Genomic DNA, 19,515 nt, shown 5'->3' with positions numbered 1-19,515 from the left:
TTAAAAAAAGTTCCACCTTTATAACTATCATATGGTTAAGATTTCAAAATTTCTAGAACATACTGGTGTCTAAGCTATTGATAAGCGTTTCCATCTAAATGGCTGGAATTTGGAAGTAGGTAAGTATCAATAATCCTCAATATTCCAATATTTATGTGTTGGTTGGAGAATGGTCCTTTCATTGACCTCTGCTCATCGGGACTGAAAAAAAGTTTTCAAAGACGTCTCTGCTTTAAAATGGATGGTGTGGGGGATCCCTGGGTGGCTCAGTGATTTGGTGCCTGCCTTCGGTCCAGGGCGTGATCCTGGAGTCCCGGGATCGAGTCCCACATCGGGCTCCCTGTGTGGAGCCTACTTCTCCCTCTGTCTGTGTCTCTGCCTCTCTCTCTGTGTGTCTCTCATGAATAAATAAAATATTAAAAATAAAATAAAATAAAATGGATGGTGTAGGGGCGCCTGGGTGGCTCAGTGATTAAGGGTCCACCTTTGGCTCAGGTCATGATCTCGGGGTCCTGGGATGGAGTCCTGCTTTGGGCTCAACGGGGAGTCTGCTTGTCTCTCTGGCCCTTCCCTGCTTGTGTGCTCACGTGCTTTCTCTCTCTCTCTCTCCAATAAATACATAAAATCTTTTTAAAAATAATAAAAAATAATATAAAATGCATAGCATGCACCTTCTACCAAGAAAACCTTAATCTGAAGAGGATATGTGATGAGCTCATCTCTTTTCTACTTGTTACCACTTCTTGGGAGATGAAACATCCCATAAAACAGTGAGAATGTACTTTGTGTAGCATAAAGCTGACTTCTGTAGATCTTCTCCGACGGGCTGAGTCCCATGGGGCTCATTAGGTAAAGCCAGAGTCAGCTGCCTGCCTTCAGGGAGGAAGCCTGGCCCTCACTGTCCACCCACCTGCCCCAGCTCAGGAAACTTTTTTCCAGGTCAGCAGTTCCCTTCAACCCTGGTCCAGGCACTGATGCTGAACCAACAAGGAGGCTGGTCCACATGTGGTCAGTTATCATGAGTTTTGGGGTGGGGTTTGCTTGGCTCCTTCCTCACCCACGGAGCTGCTACCAAGATGGGGCCTTGAGCTGGGCTGGCCTGGTTCTGAGGATGTCTCTGGAAGCAGGAGGGAGATGGGGTCTGTGCACCTGCTACAGTGGTCATCACTGTAGTGGGTGAGGGGAAGACTGTGCTGCATACTGAAAACCTGCCCCTGGCACACCCCACTCCACAACTTACTGAGCTCTCCCCCATGACTGATGGTGCCCGACGGGCTCCTGGGCATGAGGTCGCCAAGGCCATAAGCATTAACCTTATGGGCAAAGGAGTGGAGGAAGAAAAAGTCCCTATGGCTTCAGGACATCTGGGTTCAATTCAAGCAGAGCTGCTTGGGCACCTGGCCCTCGCTGGTTCTCCACCTCTTCATTTGTAAATTAGGAGTACTAATACCTCCTGAGGGGTTTGAGTGCTAGAGCCCAGTACAGGCTTGGCCCATGGGCGATGCTCACCACCACTCCCCTACTCACAGCTGGGTGAGCTGGGGCCCAGAGGAGGTGCAAAACCTCCCTGACAGGCACTGAGCCTGACATTCTCTGTGTCCAGCCCTGAGCCCACGCAGAAATGAATACACTCGAATCCCACCCTTGGGGACCTCCTGGTCTGATGCTGTCAGACGAACACAGAGAACAGACTTTCAGAAGCGGAAGAAAGAAAGTTATGTTCCAGCTCCTGATGCCTGAGTACAAGGTATAGCAACCTGGGAAGATGCAGGCTGTAGGTTCTGAGGGGTGTGGGGGTGCCCTCCTTCTCCCTCCTTGACCCTTCCCTGTCCTGTCCCCATGCTAAGGCTGTCGGGCAGCCTCTACTCCTTGTATCACTCATCCATATTTTAAAGGATTTTGTCAACCACCCAGTTTAGATTCAGTAATCATTTGTTCAATTTCCAATCTGATGTACCCAAGTCAACTGTAACTACCCATCAAAATTTCTGATCAGCCTTGCATAGTCAGGGTTCCAGCAAAATCCTTGCAATAATAACAGCTCATATTTATTGAGCACTTACTCTGTTCTAAGGACTGTTCTAAGATCTTTACCTATATTATCTTATTTAATTTTCATGGTACTCCTAAAAGGTAGGTAGTAGACTTATCCTCACTTTACATATAAAGAAGTTGAGGCAGAGAGGTCAACTTATTTGCCCAAGGCCCCTCAGCTGTACAGGCTGACATCTGTTCCCAGGTCCTGACACACCAGCTTCCCCAAACCAACGGCATCTAAAGCTTCGGGCTGCCTGTGAACCTAGTCGTGGGCCGCACACAGTTTCTACATGATTCCAAGAATACCAGGGAGTGTGCCTGTTCTCCATCTTGGGGCACCCAGTTGGGACACCAGGCTTGAGCAGGTCTATGTCTAGTCACCAGGGCTGGGGCACTGCAAGGTAAGAGGCCCCGGCCTCACAAGGGAGCCCCCTTAGCAAATCCCTCTCATGGGAATCAAACAGAAAATAATTAAAGCTACAGGGCCAACAGCATGGAGCTGGTTTCGGGTGGATGGGGGCTTGGCTTCCCTCTGGGAGTTCATCCCTGCTCCACCAGAAGGGGGCGCTGGGATCCTCTTACTGAATGAAGAGGTCCCAGATTGGGGCTCTCAGGAGTCCAAATGGAGTGTAGACCCTAAGAGCACGCGAGAGTTTTCTCAGGCCACGTCCTCACAGGAGGGTCAGCTGACATACTTGGTACTTCTAAACTTCCAGGGGCCTAGCCAGTGGCCAAAGTCATAATTCTGGCACTCTTGCCCATGGCTCTGCCCTCCACCCCTTCTTACCCACTCTGGTTCCTGGAAAACAAATGTGTCCCTGAGCTGGATCTCTTTGGCTGGTTAGTCATTAGCTTGAAGGAAAGGGGGTGAACAGGATGACTTTTAAGGTTCCCCATATTCTGGGATTCCGGACTTCACCTCAGAAGGCCATGCCAGGGACAGACAGACAAACCAATGGAACAGAATGGAGAGCCTAGCAACAAACTCTCAGCTATATGGCTAAAGGATTTATGACAAAGGGGACAACAAGACCATTCACAGAGAAAGGAAAGTCTTTCCAACAAATGGTGCTGGGGAAACTGGATATCTAACTGCGAAAGAATAAAGAGTTGGATCCTTACTCAGAATGGACCTCAACGTAAGAGCAGAAACGATAAAGCTCCTAGAAGAAAACACCAGGGAAATTCTTCACGACATGTGAGTTAGCGATGATTTCTTGGATGTGACATCAAAAGCACAGGCAACAAAAGACAAAAATTGATAAATTGGATTTCATCCAATTAAAATCTTCTGTGCATCCGAAAGACACTATCCAGAGAGTGAGAGACAACCCCCAGAATGAGAGAGAATATTTGCAAATCATGTATCTGATGAGGGATTATTCTCCAGAACCTATAAAGAACTCCTACAGTTCAACAACATATAAACAAGCAACTCAACCCCAAAAATGGGCAACAGACCCGAATCCTCATTTCTTCAGCGAAGATCTACAGCTGGCCAGACACAAAAGGACAGCTACTGTGTGATTCCGCTTCCATGAGGCACCTACTCATCAGGGAATGGTTCGCTTAAAATGGTTACAATGCTAAATTTTATGTACTATTTTGCCCCAATAAAAAACTATCCCTTAATTAGGGAGATTTGGAATTTTTATAACGGCCATGTGAGTAGCACAGAGAACACTCAGCCTGGGCTCTGGGCCTCTCGCTGCGATGCCCAGAGGCCTCCACGGGCCAGGCTCGCTCCTTCCCAAACACCTCGGGTCCTCTCCCAACTAAAGCCCTGCGCCTGCTGAGCCGAGGCTGCCAGTTCCAGCTCCTTCAGCGTGAGTGCCTCTTCGACCTCCCCAAGGCCACTTCAAATGTCCAGACCCACAGAGTCCCAGTCCCTCCACACTTTCCCTGGGGACTCTGGCTCCTGCTCCTCCGGGTCCCTGAGGTCAGGGGTCAGCTCACTCACTGCCAGATGCCCCACACCTCCCTGACGCAGGCTCAGGCCTGTGGGGATTTGTGGACAGGAGAGGCCTGGGGCAGCCAGCACACTTCCCACAGCGGTGTGTTTATGCCCAGTTCTCTCTACAAAGGGGGAGGAGGGAGCCCTGGGCCTCTCTGTCCACACCATCCGCCCCCCCTCCCGCCCCCGCAGAGCCTGGTGCACTGTGATCATGGCTGCCCCCCCAGTGCTGACTATACCACACCCCAGGCTCAGGTCTAAATGCTTTTTCTTGTCTGGGCTGTGAACTCAAGAGGGCATCCTGGCCAGAATAGACCACTGTATCCCTTATGTGTGTGTGTGTGTGTGTGTGTGTGTGTGTGTGTGTTTGGGGGATGGGTCTCAGGACCCCAGGGGTGTAGGCTAGGAGGACAAGGGGCCCAGAATGGGGGGCAGGTGGGAGTGGGGCCGCAGGTAGGAGGGCCCTAGCACTCATTGCAGAGAATGGGGAGACCTGGGGACAAGAGTCAGGTGGGGAGGGAGGGTACTCATCTCTCTAGACCTGGACCCTGGCTTGTGACCCCTGAGGTGACAGCCAAGGGGAAACAGTGGGGCAAGGGGGTGTCCCTCCAACTGCGGGGTCTGAGAGAACTCCAGGCTCCTACAAAATAGGGCTACCCAAGGCCTCTCTGCTCCCACACCCCGCGCTCTGCAGGGATCCCTGTGGGGAATAGGCTATTTTCCGCCAGGGTGCCAGAGAACTGGAAGTTGGGTTTTCATCCCAGGTCTGGATTCAAAGGCAGGAGGAATGAAGAGAGAATTAGAAAGACTGGCTCATTGTTGGTTCCTTGCAAGGTCTTCAGCGCCACCCTGCCCTGACCAGAGTTTCTGGTACGTTCCTGGGGCCTCTGGAAACTCAATGAGAAATCCCTAACGCTGGTTTGGGGCACCTGTGTACCTGTGTCCTGCTGCCCGACTCCCCACCCCCCACCCCCCAGCCGCCCCTATTCTCACCGAAGCTCAGCAGGACACATGAACAGGTGAAGAAGCTGTGCCCATGGTCAGAGTCAGGTCTGGAACTCTGACCTGCCGAGCACCAAGCCCACCCTTGACCTCCCCACCCACTGCATCCTCCTATGTGTGGAAGGGAAGAGCTCTTTGGAGGCCACATCTATAAAACCCAGTCTTCCAATCTCATAGGGTTAGCGTAGCCTCAACTCTAATCAGGATCATCCTACAAAAGGATGCTTTTCGGGCTCTCAGGGCCTCTGGCCATCAGAACTTACTTTCTCCCTTCCTAGTAGTCTCACCTAGGGCAAGGTCCTCGATCCCTCCAAGTCTGTTTGCACCCGTGAAGTAAGGATGGCAGGAGGATCTATCTGATGGGGGCAGCAATTGACTGGGGTTCAATGAAATCACACACAAGATTTGGTACATGGCCTGTTGCCTGGACAGGAGCACTCAGGACTTGTGGGTTGTCACACCGTATCAGCAGCACAGAGGTTCTGTCCTGACCACTCAAGCCCCTCTTTTTGCCTCACAATCCACCAGACTCACTTCATTCTTGTCTCTGTCCTGCAGATGAGAAAACTGAGGCAGGGAGCCAGGCCAGGCACCCCAGACTTGCCCTTTGGCGGGTCGGACTACCCTTCTGCTTCCAGAGGGGCCTCTCTCAGTACAATGAATCGGGCAGAGTGGTGGGGCCCCGAGACCATCTGAGGATCCTGAAGGAACCATTCACCTCTCTCCTGGTGCCTTAATCCCAGGCCTGGACTAGCACAGAAGGCCAAGGCCTCAGAAATCGTCTAGTGTCATGTGGGGATTTTACAGATGGGAGACTGAGGCCCCGAATGGGGACCTATGTAGGGGAGCTGTGCGCCTGTCTTTCCTGCTCCTTCTAGATAGTGGGGGCGTGAAGTTGTTCCAGCTCAGTTGTCCACCCATGAGGCTGGATGGTGGGGCCATGGAGCAGACCAGGGAGACCAGGGGACACTGAGGTGTCCATACACCTGGGAGGCCCCAGAATTTCCATCCCCATTCTGAAACCTGATTAGAACCCCCCACTTCCCTGCCATCATTTGCCATGACTTAGTGCCCTCCAGGGTGGATAGTGTGAGGGGGTGGGGCTCTCAACCCTTCCCAGCAGAGAACTTGACCATGCAGGATGTACCTGCAGGCACACTACCTCTCTGCACCCTCATATCCCCACACTCTCCTCCCTCCCAGGAAAGACAGGCCCAAAGGCCTCAATTTATAAATGAGAAGATTGAGTGGAACCATGGAGATAGGGGACAGTTCCAAAGGCACATTTCTGGGCAAAGCCAAGACTTGAACTCAGATCTCTTGCTCTCCAGAGAAGGCTTGGAGGGAGAAAAGGAGGATGAGGCAGCCTGGAGCTGTTCAGCTACCAGAGAAGATCCAGTGAGTCCGTGACAACTTCTGACTTCCCCCAACATCTCTGAGCCTTCCCTTAACTGGGCGAGGTTAGGCTCACCTGGGAGTGGGGTGGGGGGACTTCTCACGTGTACAGCCCCTCCTGCCATGCATGCCCCACTGCCTGAGTTGGGGCTTCCCCATCCCAGTACCAGCCCCAGTGAACTGGACTTGCCCCAGTTACTGATCCTCCTCCCACTCTAGACCTGCAAGCAGGGGCCACGTCCTGTGCTTCTCAGAATCCCCCACAAGGCCTGGTGCAGTGACGGCAAAGTTTGAAGAGCAGTGAATAAGTAGAATCAGCATCTCAGTCCCCCTGTCTGTGAAACAGGACATTTGAGCCAGCAGACATCTGGCGTCTCTTCTAACACTGGGTGGGACACCCTCCCCAACAATGTGATCCGCTGCATATGGTGGGGGTGGGGGGACCAAGGCTCCTGGACATGACCAATGCCCCGGGCCGGGCAGGTGGCCCTTCGAGAGAGAGGGACATTGGTCATGTGGCCTCACCAAACTCCTTCAGGCATGCACACGCATGGTTTCCACCATTCAGGGAAGAAAACTTGTCCTACAGAGCCTTGCATCGATCTGGAGTCCCAGCCAAGTCACAGGTGGGATGAGTCCCTGTAATCCCACGGGACCTCCACAGTACTCTACTGTTGCCCTGATTCCCCAGGCTCTCACGGTGGAGTCCACCTTTTTCTCTCAGGGGAGTGGGGCTGCAAGCACCTGCCCTATTTGAGGGGTGAGTGTGTGACTTACTGAAGGGGTTACGGCAAAGGGAGAGGGTGAGCGAGCCCTGCAGATATTCCCTCAACCCCTTCCTCACCCAACCCCAGCAGTGGAAGGAAGGAAACCCAGTTGTGCTTTCTGCCTTCCCACTAACCTGCCTACAGGGCTCCACTTCTCTCTGGGTCTCAGTTTGCTCATCGGCTAAACAGGACGTGCAATGTGCATAAAGATGGCATCCAGGGTGGTTTCTCTTCCACAGTGAGCTACACAGAGGGTATATTTGAGAGGGAGGGGTTGGAGGAGGCCTCTTGGTGGTGTGGGTGGGCTTCGTGGACCCTGCCAGGGACCCAGGAAGACTCCAGGGCTCTGCATCTACTGGCCACACGGGGACTCTCCTGCCACTCAGTGAGTCAGCTTTGGGGGGGCGGGGAGGACTGCGATTGGTGGCTGGGCAGGCCACAGGCCTTGAAGCACAGGCGCTCAGTCACTGTGTTCCCACAAGTGACTCTGGCAGCTGACTCTATGCCTGCCACAGGAGGCCTAGAGGGGTGCCCCTAACTGGCACAGGTGCTCCCCCTAACATGAATGCAGCTCCCCTGCACAGGGTACAGCAGGCACAGGCACGTCTTTCACACAGGAGGGCACATAAGTTAGTCCACATGGCCATACCTTGAAGCACATGTGGACAGCAGGACCCAGACCCAGCGACTATGGGCGGGACACATGACAACTGAGGTCACGCTGGGCACAGGCTCATAAAACCCATAGCTGTGCTCCAGCACACTCTGAATGAGACACCAGTTCCCCATCATCCCTCCAGCCAGTAAACATTGATTACGCCCAAAGATAGGACCTAAGCTATCGGAAAACAGGCAGGCACTGTGTTCTAGGAGAAAGTCTGGCACGTAGTAGGTGCTCAGTAAGTGTGGAGACAGGGAAGATGAGTGGAGATAGGGGACGTGAGCAGGCTGGAGGAGGGGCTGGGGAGCCCAGGGCCTCCGCTGCAGCTTGGCCATTGTGGGGCCAAGCCGCTCCCCAGTTGGCTCCTCTCCATATTTTTAGCCCAAGCCTGGAGTCCAGAACCTGCATTGAACCAGGGCCCTTCAGGGCCACCTGCCCACTTATCCTGGACTGCAGCTCACTTTGCCCCTGCGCCCCTTAGCTCACCTCTGGGAACCCTCAAGACCCGTTTCTGCTTCCAGGGAAGCATTTTCTGTCCATTCTATCCAATCTCTCCCTGTGAGAAAGTATGTAAAGGGGAGGGGAGGGCAGGGAAATGGGGTGAAGGCCACCCCGGACTGGTACTGTCCCAGAAACCCCTAGAGGGCCTTTGGAAATTGCCCAAACTCCTGCGTTTCACAAATTTGGACCTGGGAGGGCCTGGGGAAGGGGCTTTCCCAAGGCCACGCAGGGAGTAGAGAGCACAGCAGTGGAGACCATAGGCGGTCTACACCGGATTGTGCGCCCTGCCCTGTGCACGGGTGCCACGCTGGATCTCAGCATCCTCGCCCAAACCCCAAGCCTTCCACAGACTCTCAATCTTCTCCACCAGGGCCCTCGGAGTGCGCAGAGAACCAGCTGCTTTGCCCCAGCCCGAGTCGCCAGCAGTCCATCTGCAAGGGCCTTGGGGCTGCTGCCCACGCTCCGCGGCCCCCAGTTTGGAGGGAGAATCCGCTCTAAGGCAATCTGCTTCCAGAATCCAAAGAAGCCCGCGCAACTCTCCCTCTTTCTGGAACATGCAGCAGCGCCCGAATCCAGCAGCTCAGAGCCTGGGTGCGTACTGGAGCCCTGGCAGTGAGGTGGCCCGGTAAGACAGGTATTTGGTGGGTGGTAGCGCCTCAGTCTCTCTCTCTCTCTCTCTCTCTCTCTCTCTCTCTCTCTCTCTCACACACACACACACACACACACACACACACACGCACGCACTCACACACACACACACACACACACGCACTCACACACACACATCCCACTAGTATTTCCCAGTAAAACCTTCCTTTCCAAAAAGGCGCTTCGGGTGCAGTGGAGCTCCGTGGTGATCCTTCTATCTGCCGCTCCAGCCAAAATCTGAAACTGTTCGCTGCCGCGGATGCCACCCAAATCCCCAGGCTTTTGCTCCTCTGAACCTCCCCTCCGCCAAACCTCAACTCTCTTCCCACCGCTCCCTCTCCTCTTCGGTGCTGGCAGTGGCGCCTTCGGGGTAGGATGGGGATAGAAAAATGGTCTTTGGTAAGGTAATGAATGCACTAGGCATGATGGGGGGCGGTGGGCGGGTCTGGGGTCCCCAGGACACTTCACTGGACACTGGGGAGGCCTCTATCGCACCACTGAGTCAGCCTTTGTAGGGAGACCGGCTGTCAGGCAACAGAGCATTTGCCGATGATGATCCAGGCTCCCTGGACCCCTGACTGGATGAGGAAGGAGAATCTTGCAAGGAGGTGGGGGTGTGGCCCATTTGCACATTTGTTAGCCAGAGATGGCTCTAGGGGGCTGCCGCTCTGGAGGGGAGGTCCCTGGCGGCCACGAATAACTGTGATCCCAGATAAGCACCCGCCTGGGGCTGGGAGGGATTGCTGGCTGGAGAGAGGTGCCTCCTCTTTCTGGTCTAATCCAGACCAGTCCCAAGGCGCGTGGTGCCCAGGGCCGCTGAGCAAGGGGACCCGGTGTCTTAAACCCTGAATTCACTGAGCAGTATCAGCACGGAGCTGTCTTGGTTTCCTAATCTGATGGCCCGGCTTGTCACTTTAGCGACGCTGGAGAACCCGTAGCTTCGGGAGGAGCACGTGGCCAGATGGCGCCTGGCAGGCTGCGTCCAGACGCAAAACCCGGCTCCCACCGCCCCACCCAAAACAGTGCCTGGGCCTCGGTGGGGGGTAGGGGGGCGTGGGAGCGGGCTTAGAGTGTGGGGAGCCAAGTACTCTGTCACAGAATCTTTCCCCTACTCCCATTTCCTTGCAACAAAATGCTGCGTACCACCAAGCCTGGCTTCCCCCTTCCCGGACCCCTGCACTCGGGGGGCCTCGGGGGTGCTCCTGGCAGGCAGTTTTCCCCGCCGCCTGCCTGCCTGCTGCTTTGGGCACCGTGGGCTGCGGATGAGCCCAAACCCAGATGGAGCGCTCTCGCTCCGGACTCCAGCCTCCCCTCACCTCCACTGCTGCAAAGGCCACCGTACTGCCATTAAGTATTTCAATTTTCCATCAAAACAAAGCCCCCGTAAGCGGAGCGGCAGGAAGAAAGCGGCTGAGGCCCAGATAAAGGTATGTCCCGGGAAAAGTGTGCCCAGCTGCTCTCCAAAACGAAAGTCCTTAGGGACTTTGGCGAAATGTTACGCACAGTATTTTAACGCGTTTTCCTACCTGGGCTCGGTTTTGCAGCCTGCGCAGCCCAGGGCTTGGGTGAGTCCGGGGCAGCCCGACCGCTGCAGCGAGGTTTGTGGGGCAGCTGGTAAGCCACCTCGTTTTGCGTTTTGCAGTCCGGGTAGTGCAAATGTCCCGGCAGATGGGGTCACCCTATTCAAGGTGTCTCCAGCTCTCTGAAGTCTTTTCTGAAAATTTCTTAAAACAACTCACCAAAAAAATTTCCCCCCAAATTTTCGTCTGCATATACGTGTCTGTATCGTGATCCCGGCGGTAGTTACACGGGTGTACACATACGGAACAATTCTTCGAACTTTCCACTTAGCTGTGTACTGTGCTGAACGTGAATTATAATAAAGAAAACTACAAATCGATTGATTTAAAATACTAAACCTTTCATCCAGGCCTTCGGTTTTTCGTAGTTAAGGTCATTTGCGGCGGACTTTTCGCGTTGCTGACTGCTATGGAAATCAACCAAGTACTACATTAAAAGCATTTTCCTTCTCTGCCCCCTCCTCGAAAATTGACCCGGGTCGGCCACTGCACAGCTACCCAGGCTGAAGTTTTCTCTCCACCAACCTACAATCGCCCACGGGTTCTTGCCTGCTTCTTCTCCCCTGTCCCTTCCTCGCTGTCTTATTTTCGGCTTTCTCTTCTAGGAAACCGCACGCTGATTCTTGGACTGGCTTTGACTACGACCCTGGCAGCGTCGACACATTTGGTGGTGTGTGGATCCTGCCGGTGCGGGGAAAGAAATACCCTTAGCGTTCACACACTGCGTCTAATTCGGTAAATGGGGACGCGCCCCAGGGGTCTCCAGCCTGGCCCGGGTCTCCAGACCTTTGAGCTGTGAGCGCTTCTTTCTTGGGGGCGGGGGGGGGGCGCGATGGCTGGCAAGGTAGCCAGCTGCTAGCCAGCAAGGAAAACCTGCGTGCACCGAATCGAAAGCGAAAGAGGAGGGCGCGGGGCTGCTCCCCGAAGCTTCCCGGGGCGCAGGGCTGGGGCCTGGGGCTGCGGCTGCTGCGGCAGCGGCGACCGGGACTGGGGGCGAGGCGCGGGACTTCTCACCCGGCGAGGAGGAGGCTCGTTGTGCGGCTGAGAAACGTCGAGTCTCCAACCTGGCGTGTCTGCTGGGGGCCCACGGGCCCAAGGACGGGCCAGGGACCAGCAAGGACTTCGCAAGGCTGAAGTGCGCACCGGCCGGAGCCCAGCGAGGCCGAGATTGCCGCGCGCGCGCACCCGTGGGTCGCATTCGTAGACTTGCAATGATCTCCGCACCGGCGCGGACTGCGGACTCCGCTGGCTCCCGGCACTTTAGTACTGATGGGGCAACGGAGGCCCAGGAAGGAGTAGGGACGCCAGCGGACTTAGAGGAGTTCTCACCTCCACTTCGGGGAGCTCCGAGAAGCAGGAGGCCGGGCCCTGGGGGACGAGAGGCGGCTTCTGCGCCCCGCGCTCTCAGCGTGGACCCGGCGCAGCCCCCAGGCCTACACCTCGCTCGGTCAGGGGCGCTTGGACACGCGGAGAGTGGCTCCCGGAGGAGCTCTCCGGGGCCTCGCCTCCCGCTGATGGAGTTTGGCAGATCGAGAACTGGGATTTCCAGCCCCCGGAACCAACAGAGTCCCGAGGGAAGTTGCAGGGTCCAAGCTACCTGCCCTCAGACCGCCAGCAGCCGCAGTGGAGCCCACCGCTGAGACCTTGTCTGCTCCCGCCCCGTTCCCTGTTCCCTGGGCTCCTGGGAACACCCTAAGGTTTTCTCGTTGAACTCCATTTACCCCCTTTTGACCCCACACTCTCCAAGTGTGGGGGAGACCTGCCACCAAAGTGTGCCTCAGTTTCCCTGCTTGCTGGCCTTGGACAAAGCCAACTCCAGAGGCCCTCCTCCCTGCCTCTGTAAAGGGCGCAGCCCAACCCCTGGGTGTCTTGGTTTCTCAGCTTGGACTTCATGTGCCTAATCTTTCTGCAAGGGCCAGAAATCTCCTCCTGGCCAGGGAAGCTCGGCTGCTAGGAGAAGAATAAACAGAGCTGTTTGTTGTTTGTGGCTTTGCCCTGAGCAGTGCCTCCATCTCAGGCAGCAGCGGAGTTGGGGGTCCTGTTGCTGATTCTGGGCTGCTTTTTGTCCTGCAGCCTGTGGCTTTGCCCAGAGCTTGTCTTCAGAGCGTCGGCAGGTCCCCAACAGCACAGGGGCTTTTAGGGGGAAACCTGGAGGAGACAAGCCGTTGGCTCTCACAGTGTGTGTGGGGGGTGGGGGGCACTGACTACCCAGTTATCTCTCTGAGGAAAGGAGCTTTAGAGGAGTCACTGGTTCAACTGGTCAATGCAAGTGGAGGAAGGGCCAGGCTGGTGTGTGGGAGCCAGAGGGGGCCATCCCTTTCCTCTTCCTCCTAGACCTGAAAACATCTTCCAAACAAGAGGTTTGGAAGCAGCTAGAGACCTCTTCTTCTGTAATGTCTCTTCCTCTTCAAAAGCCTCACTGGGGAATTTCTTTCAAACATGAAAATCCATCATAGTAGGAGAGAAAGCCTATGAGGCCCTGGGCTTTGCACAATAGACCTCCATGAGTCCTCCAGGCCGAGACTTGCCCCCACCTAATAGTCTCCAGTGACAGGGACCAGGAGGGGCCTGGGTAAAGCAGAGAGGAGGGAGCCTGTGTCTGTAGCATGGGCAGGCAGGTGCCTGCTGACTGGAGCTGACAACCCCTGCCTGCGCCAGTGTGGAAGGAGCACCTGTGTGGAGCCGAGAATGTCTGTGATCTGAGTGCCTGATCTCATTCCAACGGGAAGGTGGGGAGGAAAGGTGGAGGAAATGGGGAAAGGCCACTGGATCTTTCTAAATTTGCTCTCAGGCCTGTCCTGTGGCTTTGGGAGTGTGTGACTTTGTGTGAGGCCACACGAGTGAGTGTATTTGGTGTGTGACTATGTTGGTTCAGGAGGAAGAGGTTGTGTGTGTGCTTGTGTGTGTAGTAGTAGTCAAGTGTATGATTGTGTAAGTATTTGTGTCAACAGCCACTAATGAACTAGTTCTGAGCCTCCGCAAAGCTAGTGTGAATATTAGCAAGTGCCTGCCACGGGCTGTTTTCCTGTTCTAGCCACCAAGGCCTCCACCATGTCCCATGTCCCATGTCTGTCCCCAGTCTTGGTGTCTCTCCATCCTTCCTGGACTAAAACAGCCAAAACCACTGCTGTGTCAGGACCAGCTCATCTCCAGGGCCCTGCCTGAATGCCAAGGCCTCAGGGAGAATGTGTACGCAGGGCTCCTAGCCCAGAGAAGATATTTTACTCCTTTCTGGGTTTCTGTCTGCCAGCTCGGGGCTTGTCAATCCTGATTCAATGGGCAAGAAGGCCCAGGCTCCCGAGCTGCTCCGGCCTCAGGCTGCCCTTCCCTCCATCATGGTTGCTAAGCTCCAGGGGCGCAGGCCTACCTCCCGCCTGCAAGCTCAAGGGGGCCTGGAGGTCATTTAGGCCTCGGGTTCCCTGTGGGCACAAGTCAGGACCCAGAAGCTTCCCTCTTTCCCCAGTATTGCGCTGCCTGCGGCTCTGCAGCTCCCTGCCTCCTTGCGGGTCGGTCCTTAACCGTTGTTGCGAGGCCAGCCAGGTTCGCGGAGGAGAAACGCGCCGGGAGCGCCCGCGGGCCTGCTCTCCACCGCGAGCGGGGCTAGTAGGGGGTGTGCGTAAGGAAAGAACTCGGGTCTTCGGCGGCTCCAGGCGTCTAGGGCCCCGCGCCCGGGCGGCATCCGGGGCGCGCTCTGCCGACTGCGCCCCGGGCTCCCAGGGGGCTGGGCACCTGCGACGCTCCCACCTGCAGCACGGCCGGGGGAGCCCCGGGGCCTTCGGGGAGCGAGGCCTCGGCAGCCCGGGAGCCCCGCGCCGCCCCTGTCGGCCGCCGCACGCCGCGAGCCGGGCGAAGCATCCGCTTCGGAGGCGGCCCCGTGAGCAGCGCTAAGTCAGTGGGTTGGGGAACCGGCGAGGTCGGGGTCGAGCTGAACAGCCCGTACGCTCCGAGCCCCCGGCGTAGGGAGATGACGGCGGCGGGACGGACCCCAGGGTCCCCTCGGAACAGTCGGTTCCTATTTCCGACCCGGAGCCCCCCAGCGCGGCCCCGCGCCTCCCCGGCCCGCAGCGTCCGGCCTCCCGCAAGCCGAGGGGGCTCGAGGCGCTCCGAAGCCCCGGGCCCGGGCTCCCCGGCCCTGAGCGCGCCGCACGTGCACTCACCGTAGCAGGGGACCTGCAAGGCCGCGTTGTGTCCGCCACTGCCCTCCTGGAGTTTGAGGCTGCCGTCCGGGGGAGTCTTGCAAGCGCCGCGCTGCAAGTAGAGATGCGGTTGCTGCGCGGGCGGCTGCGGCTGCGGCTGCGGCTGCTGCGGGGCCGGCGGCTGCGGCTGCGGCTGCGGCTGCGGCTGCGGCTGCGGCGGGAACTTGTTAAAGGAGCCCCGCGCCCCGGCGCCGCTCTCCAGGGGGGCCCCCAGGTCCTGCTGCCCCGCGCCGCCGTAGCGGGCCCGGCTCTTGGCGTCTCCGAAGCCCTGCGCTTTGGTGGCGGCCGAGAGGAAAGTTGTGCCGAACTTATCGCCGCCGGGGTATGCCCTAAAAGGCGATGAGCCCTCCCGGCTCTGCGACACCGGGCCGTAGTAGGCGTCCATGGCAGCAGCCGGCGACTCGCAGTAAGAGACGCAAGTCTCAGCATTCATGCCTGGCCTGCGCGGGCGCGAGCGAGAGCGCGAGGACGCCACCGCGCGCCTCGGCCGGGAGTTTGGAGAGGCGAGGAGGCGGGGGCCTTGCGCGCCGCGCGGGCCTGCTCCGCTCCCTCCTCCTCCCCTCCACGTCTCTCTCTCTCTCTCTCTCTCTCTCTCTTTCTCTCCTCCTCCTCCTCCTCTCTCTCTCTCTCTCTCACTCACTCTCTCTCTCTCCCTCTCTCCTCTCCTCCTCCTCTCTCTTCCTTCTCCCTCCCCACAGCTGGCCCAGGGAGAGAACGGAGGGCTGTAAGAAGATTCAGATGTTTCAGAAAGTTGACCAGATCTCCCAAACCCTCTTAAGATTTTAAGGTGGGAGGGGGGAAAAGAGGGAGAGTGAATTTTTCACCCGCCCCCCCACTCTCTCCTTCCTTCTCTCCTTCTTCCCCTCCACCCGCTCCCCTCTCCCTCCTCTCCTAACACCCTCTGCTCCTCCCTCCCTCTCTCTTAAGGAGATGCTACTAACTCGCTCGCTGGGGATTAAACCCGGAGGCGCCGGAGGGCCTTTCGGATTCTAGATTCTAGGCCCGAGGGAGAGGTCACCCGCCCCGCCCCCCCCCCCCCCCCCAGGATTCCTGAGACCAGGCTGAGAACTGGCGGGTCCAAGCTTTCGCCTTAGGGGAGGAGGGCATGCAAGACTTTAGCGACAAATGAAAAGAAATTAGAAAAGAGAGAAGAAACAAACAAACAAAAAACAACACCTAACAAGTTTTCACTTTCAAAGTCAGAAGGGTTGCTAGCCTCCCCTTGCCGGTGGGTCCTTTGGACACTTCCCTTCGAATTTGTCGGCACAGCTTTGGGCCTTCCCACTGGTGCCTCTTCTTCTGCTTCCAAATCCTTGTCCCCATTCTCGGTCCCTTTAGGAACTTAGCATACTTCAGAGGCGGGAGTTCTGGGCACCACCACTTTTCTGTCTTATTAACTATTTCCCTCCCCTATAAGGGCGGTCGGTCAGGGTGTCGAGGGGCCTGTGTGCACTCAAATACCGGAGAAAACCTTGATGGGCCAGGTTACAGAAGCTGTAGAGCTCGGTCCCCTCCATCCCCTCCTTGGACAGAGCCACGATTTCCTCACGTCTGCGCCCAGCCCAGGGGATTCTCCACCGACAGGGCTGAGAGCAAAGAGTTTGGAGACCTGCTGGCCACGCCTCGTCGTCGCGCTGTCACCTGCACACAGCTTGGGGTAAGGGTGAGGCAGTCTCTTCTTTCTCTAGACTCACTGTCTCCGACTGTAAAACCAATGGCTTGGATTTGATGGGCTGTGGTTTCCGTCGGCAACGCGCGCCTCAGGGCAGTGCGGCCAGCCACAGCAAGCGAGTAGAACTTTTAGGGTGCGTCCACCCTTTCCCCAGGGTTGGTCATCCACTGCGCTGTACCACAACAACTGTGAGGGGTGGAGGTTGGGATCCCCAGTTTTAGATGAACAAACTGAAGCTCAGAGGGGTCGGTCACCTGGCAGGGGCTGCCTGGGAACCCATGCTGGGGCTAGTCCCTCCGCGGTCCTGGGATGCCAGTGGGGATGGAGACAGCGAAAACGCAAAGAAGGGAGGAAGCGGGTCCCCCACTGGGGAATGACTCCTTCCAAGGAGACCACTTAGAGCAGCTTTTGATAAACTGCAGGGGAAGTCTGCGGATTGAGGACTCACCTCCGAAGCAGCCGGATGGGGTGAGAGATGGAGGGGCAGAGTAAAATGAGAGAGGGCCTGAGCGTTATGGACCCAGGGATGTGGGTCGGAAATTAATCTTCTGTGCCTAAGTTCCCCCCAAAGAAAAAAATACCAGGAGGGTCGTGCTTCTACCCCGAACTTCAGCCAGGCTAATCCTCATTCCCACCCCACTCCCTTGGTATCTCTGCTCCTTGCTCTGCCGCCGACTGCTCTATCCCACATCTGGTTTCTATCGTGGCTTACCTTGAAGTGCTCGTTAATAAAGATATTCCGAAAACCTAGGCCAGGGGTGTGCAGATCCGAACCCCTCCCCCGCCGCCCATTGGGACCCGGGCTTCTCTGGCCCGCAGACATCAGCCACACAGATATAAGTAATTTTGTATTTATTGAGCACCCATTGTGCCAGAAGCCATCCTCACATCATTCTGCCTGCCACCCCAGAAGGACATGACAACGCTCATCTTGTCCTACCCATTTTGCAGATGGATAGACTGAAACTCGAAGAAATCATCCGATTTTCCAACCTCAGATAGTAAAAAGTGGATAAGCCTCCCATCATCCCAAATGCTCCTGTCCACCCAACTTCTTTCAGTTCTTAGAACCTGCCAAGTTCTGCCTATAGCTTAGGGGTTACCTCTACCTGGAATTCCCCAATCTCATTCTCGGGGCTTTTGTCTTGTTAATGATTTGGGGTCCAGCTTAGGGTCCCTTTCTCCCGAAAGCCTTCTCCTGTCTCCTGGTGGTATTTAGTGCTCCCATTTGCTGAGTCTCTATCTTGGACCATGTTGTTTTCTTGGTTGCGCATGTCAGGGCGAATCTTGACCTCACTACTCAGAGGTTCCTAGAGGGCAGCATATGCCATGCCTGGTGCCTCACAGATATTTGTGAAATAAAATATTAAAGCCAGAGCTGTTGGCAACTAGTTACTCTCCCTTCCCCCTTCAGGAATCAAGCGACAAAATTAAGAGCTGCCAACCTCTCTGGGGCTGCCCAAGAATAGTGACCTCTCTCAAAACAGGGACCAGGCCTGTTTTGTTCACTATGGGACTTGATAGAGCATAGGTCCTCATGAAATGTGTGTTGAATGAATGAACGAAAACGGCATGTGGCCCAGAGGCTTAGGGGTGAATTTTTGCCAAAGAGTGCCAAGCAAGCAGGCTATCCGTTCCATGCACCCGGAAGCTGCCTGCAAGCACCTTACATGCTGGCAGCAAACCCTCCCTCTACTTCTCCCCCACCCCTTCAATTCCAGGCCTAGACATGAGGGGAAGACCATGAGCATTAAAATGCATGGGTATAAGACAGGTGCCGTTGCAATTATACAATATTCTCCAGTAACCTTTGTGCTGCTGCCAGCTCTCAATGCAGAAAACCTACCCAGTTCCAGGAAGCTTTCTTTGAGCACTGCCTCTCACCACCTACCCATCTGCACTTTTATCACCTGTTTCATTAGTGCCTTATTAATCAGCCTTTTCCCCAGCTACCTGGGGAATCTCAAACCCTGGGCACTTGGGCACAGTATTTGATGCCTTCAACTAGAATCCCTTTGGCTCACCAAGGTCCTGCGTCCTTGGAACCATGATGAGAGCCTTCTACCTTTCTACACTGTATCTTATCTTATGGATGGACTCAGAAGAAGTTAGTACTTGCCTGCGTGCGAGTGAGGAAGCATGTACTTGCATGTGGGTTTGCCTGTGTTGGGATGAAAACATGCTGGGTGTGTTGTTTGCCTCCTGAAAATCACAACTGACCCCCTCTCCTAAGCCCCTCCGAAAACACACCTTTCAGGAGGGAACAGTGATAAGCGTAGCTCGTTATTTCTGTGTGCGTTCAATCATTTGTTCACCCGTCAGTCCATCCATCTGTCCATCCATCCCTCCCTCCCTCCCTCCATTGCTAAAAGCTAAGCCACTACCACCCACCTCCCCCTATGAGGGTTACCAGCCATCTGGCAACTCCGAGGGCACTGAAGCCAGGTTTTGGCCCTAGCCTCTGCCTTCTAGGTGGGTTATTTCTCCTGCAGCTAATGCTCCCTCTGCTTGCTCTTTGTCTTGAAGCTCTGAAGACCGCCTTAACTTGCCTGGCTTGGCCACATCTCTGTGCTTCCAGTTATTTCACTACACACCAGGAAGGATGTGGATCATCAGCGCTCTCTGTTTTAAGTCCTGCATACCCACCCCTTGGCAGGCACATCTCACCTGTCCCCTTTATTCTAGTCTACCTTTCGAAACTCCTCCTCTGAGGGCTGCAAGCAGCTTCCCCCTTTGGAGGGCTCCACACACAGCTGGGGAAGGGGAAGTGCTGAAGAAAAGCCTTTCTTTGTCAAGCCCAAGTGCCTAGGGTCACCTCTTCTGGGAGACCTTCCTTCACTACCCCAGCTACTGCTCCATCACATCTGCCCGTTTATTTTTTCCCATGATATCTATGCTGATCCGACATGATTTTCACATTTGTTGATCGATTTGGTTTGTTGTCTGTCTTCCTACTAGAATGTGAGTTCATGGCTACTCTCTCCCCAGTAGGAAGTACAGTGCCTGGCACACAGTACTGCTCAGTAATATCTGTTGAATGAATGCCTGAAGGAGTGAATGAATGAATAGCAGGGGAGCATGCTCCAGCATTAGAGGGCAACT

General features: G+C 55.7%; 1 protein-coding gene across 1 annotated transcript in view; it reads right to left on the bottom strand.

The window, feature by feature from the left end:
- The window catches only part of ALX4 (ALX homeobox 4), a 45,715-nt gene extending 30,437 nt beyond the window's left edge, over nt 1-15,278 (bottom strand). Inside the window, exon 1 of the mRNA XM_055315134.1 lies at nt 14,703-15,278. Within this exon, the coding sequence (XP_055171109.1) occupies nt 14,703-15,174 (472 nt within the window). The 5' untranslated portion in view covers nt 15,175-15,278. The remainder of the gene's footprint in view (nt 1-14,702) is intronic.
- Between the last annotated feature and the right edge of the window lie 4,237 nt (nt 15,279-19,515).

The sequence above is a fragment of the Nyctereutes procyonoides genome, unplaced genomic scaffold, assembly GCF_905146905.1.
Source record: "Nyctereutes procyonoides isolate TBG_1078 unplaced genomic scaffold, NYPRO_anot_genome, whole genome shotgun sequence".
NCBI classification, from domain to species: domain Eukaryota; kingdom Metazoa; phylum Chordata; class Mammalia; order Carnivora; family Canidae; genus Nyctereutes; species Nyctereutes procyonoides.
This window is presented reverse-complemented; position numbering and strand designations above follow the sequence as displayed.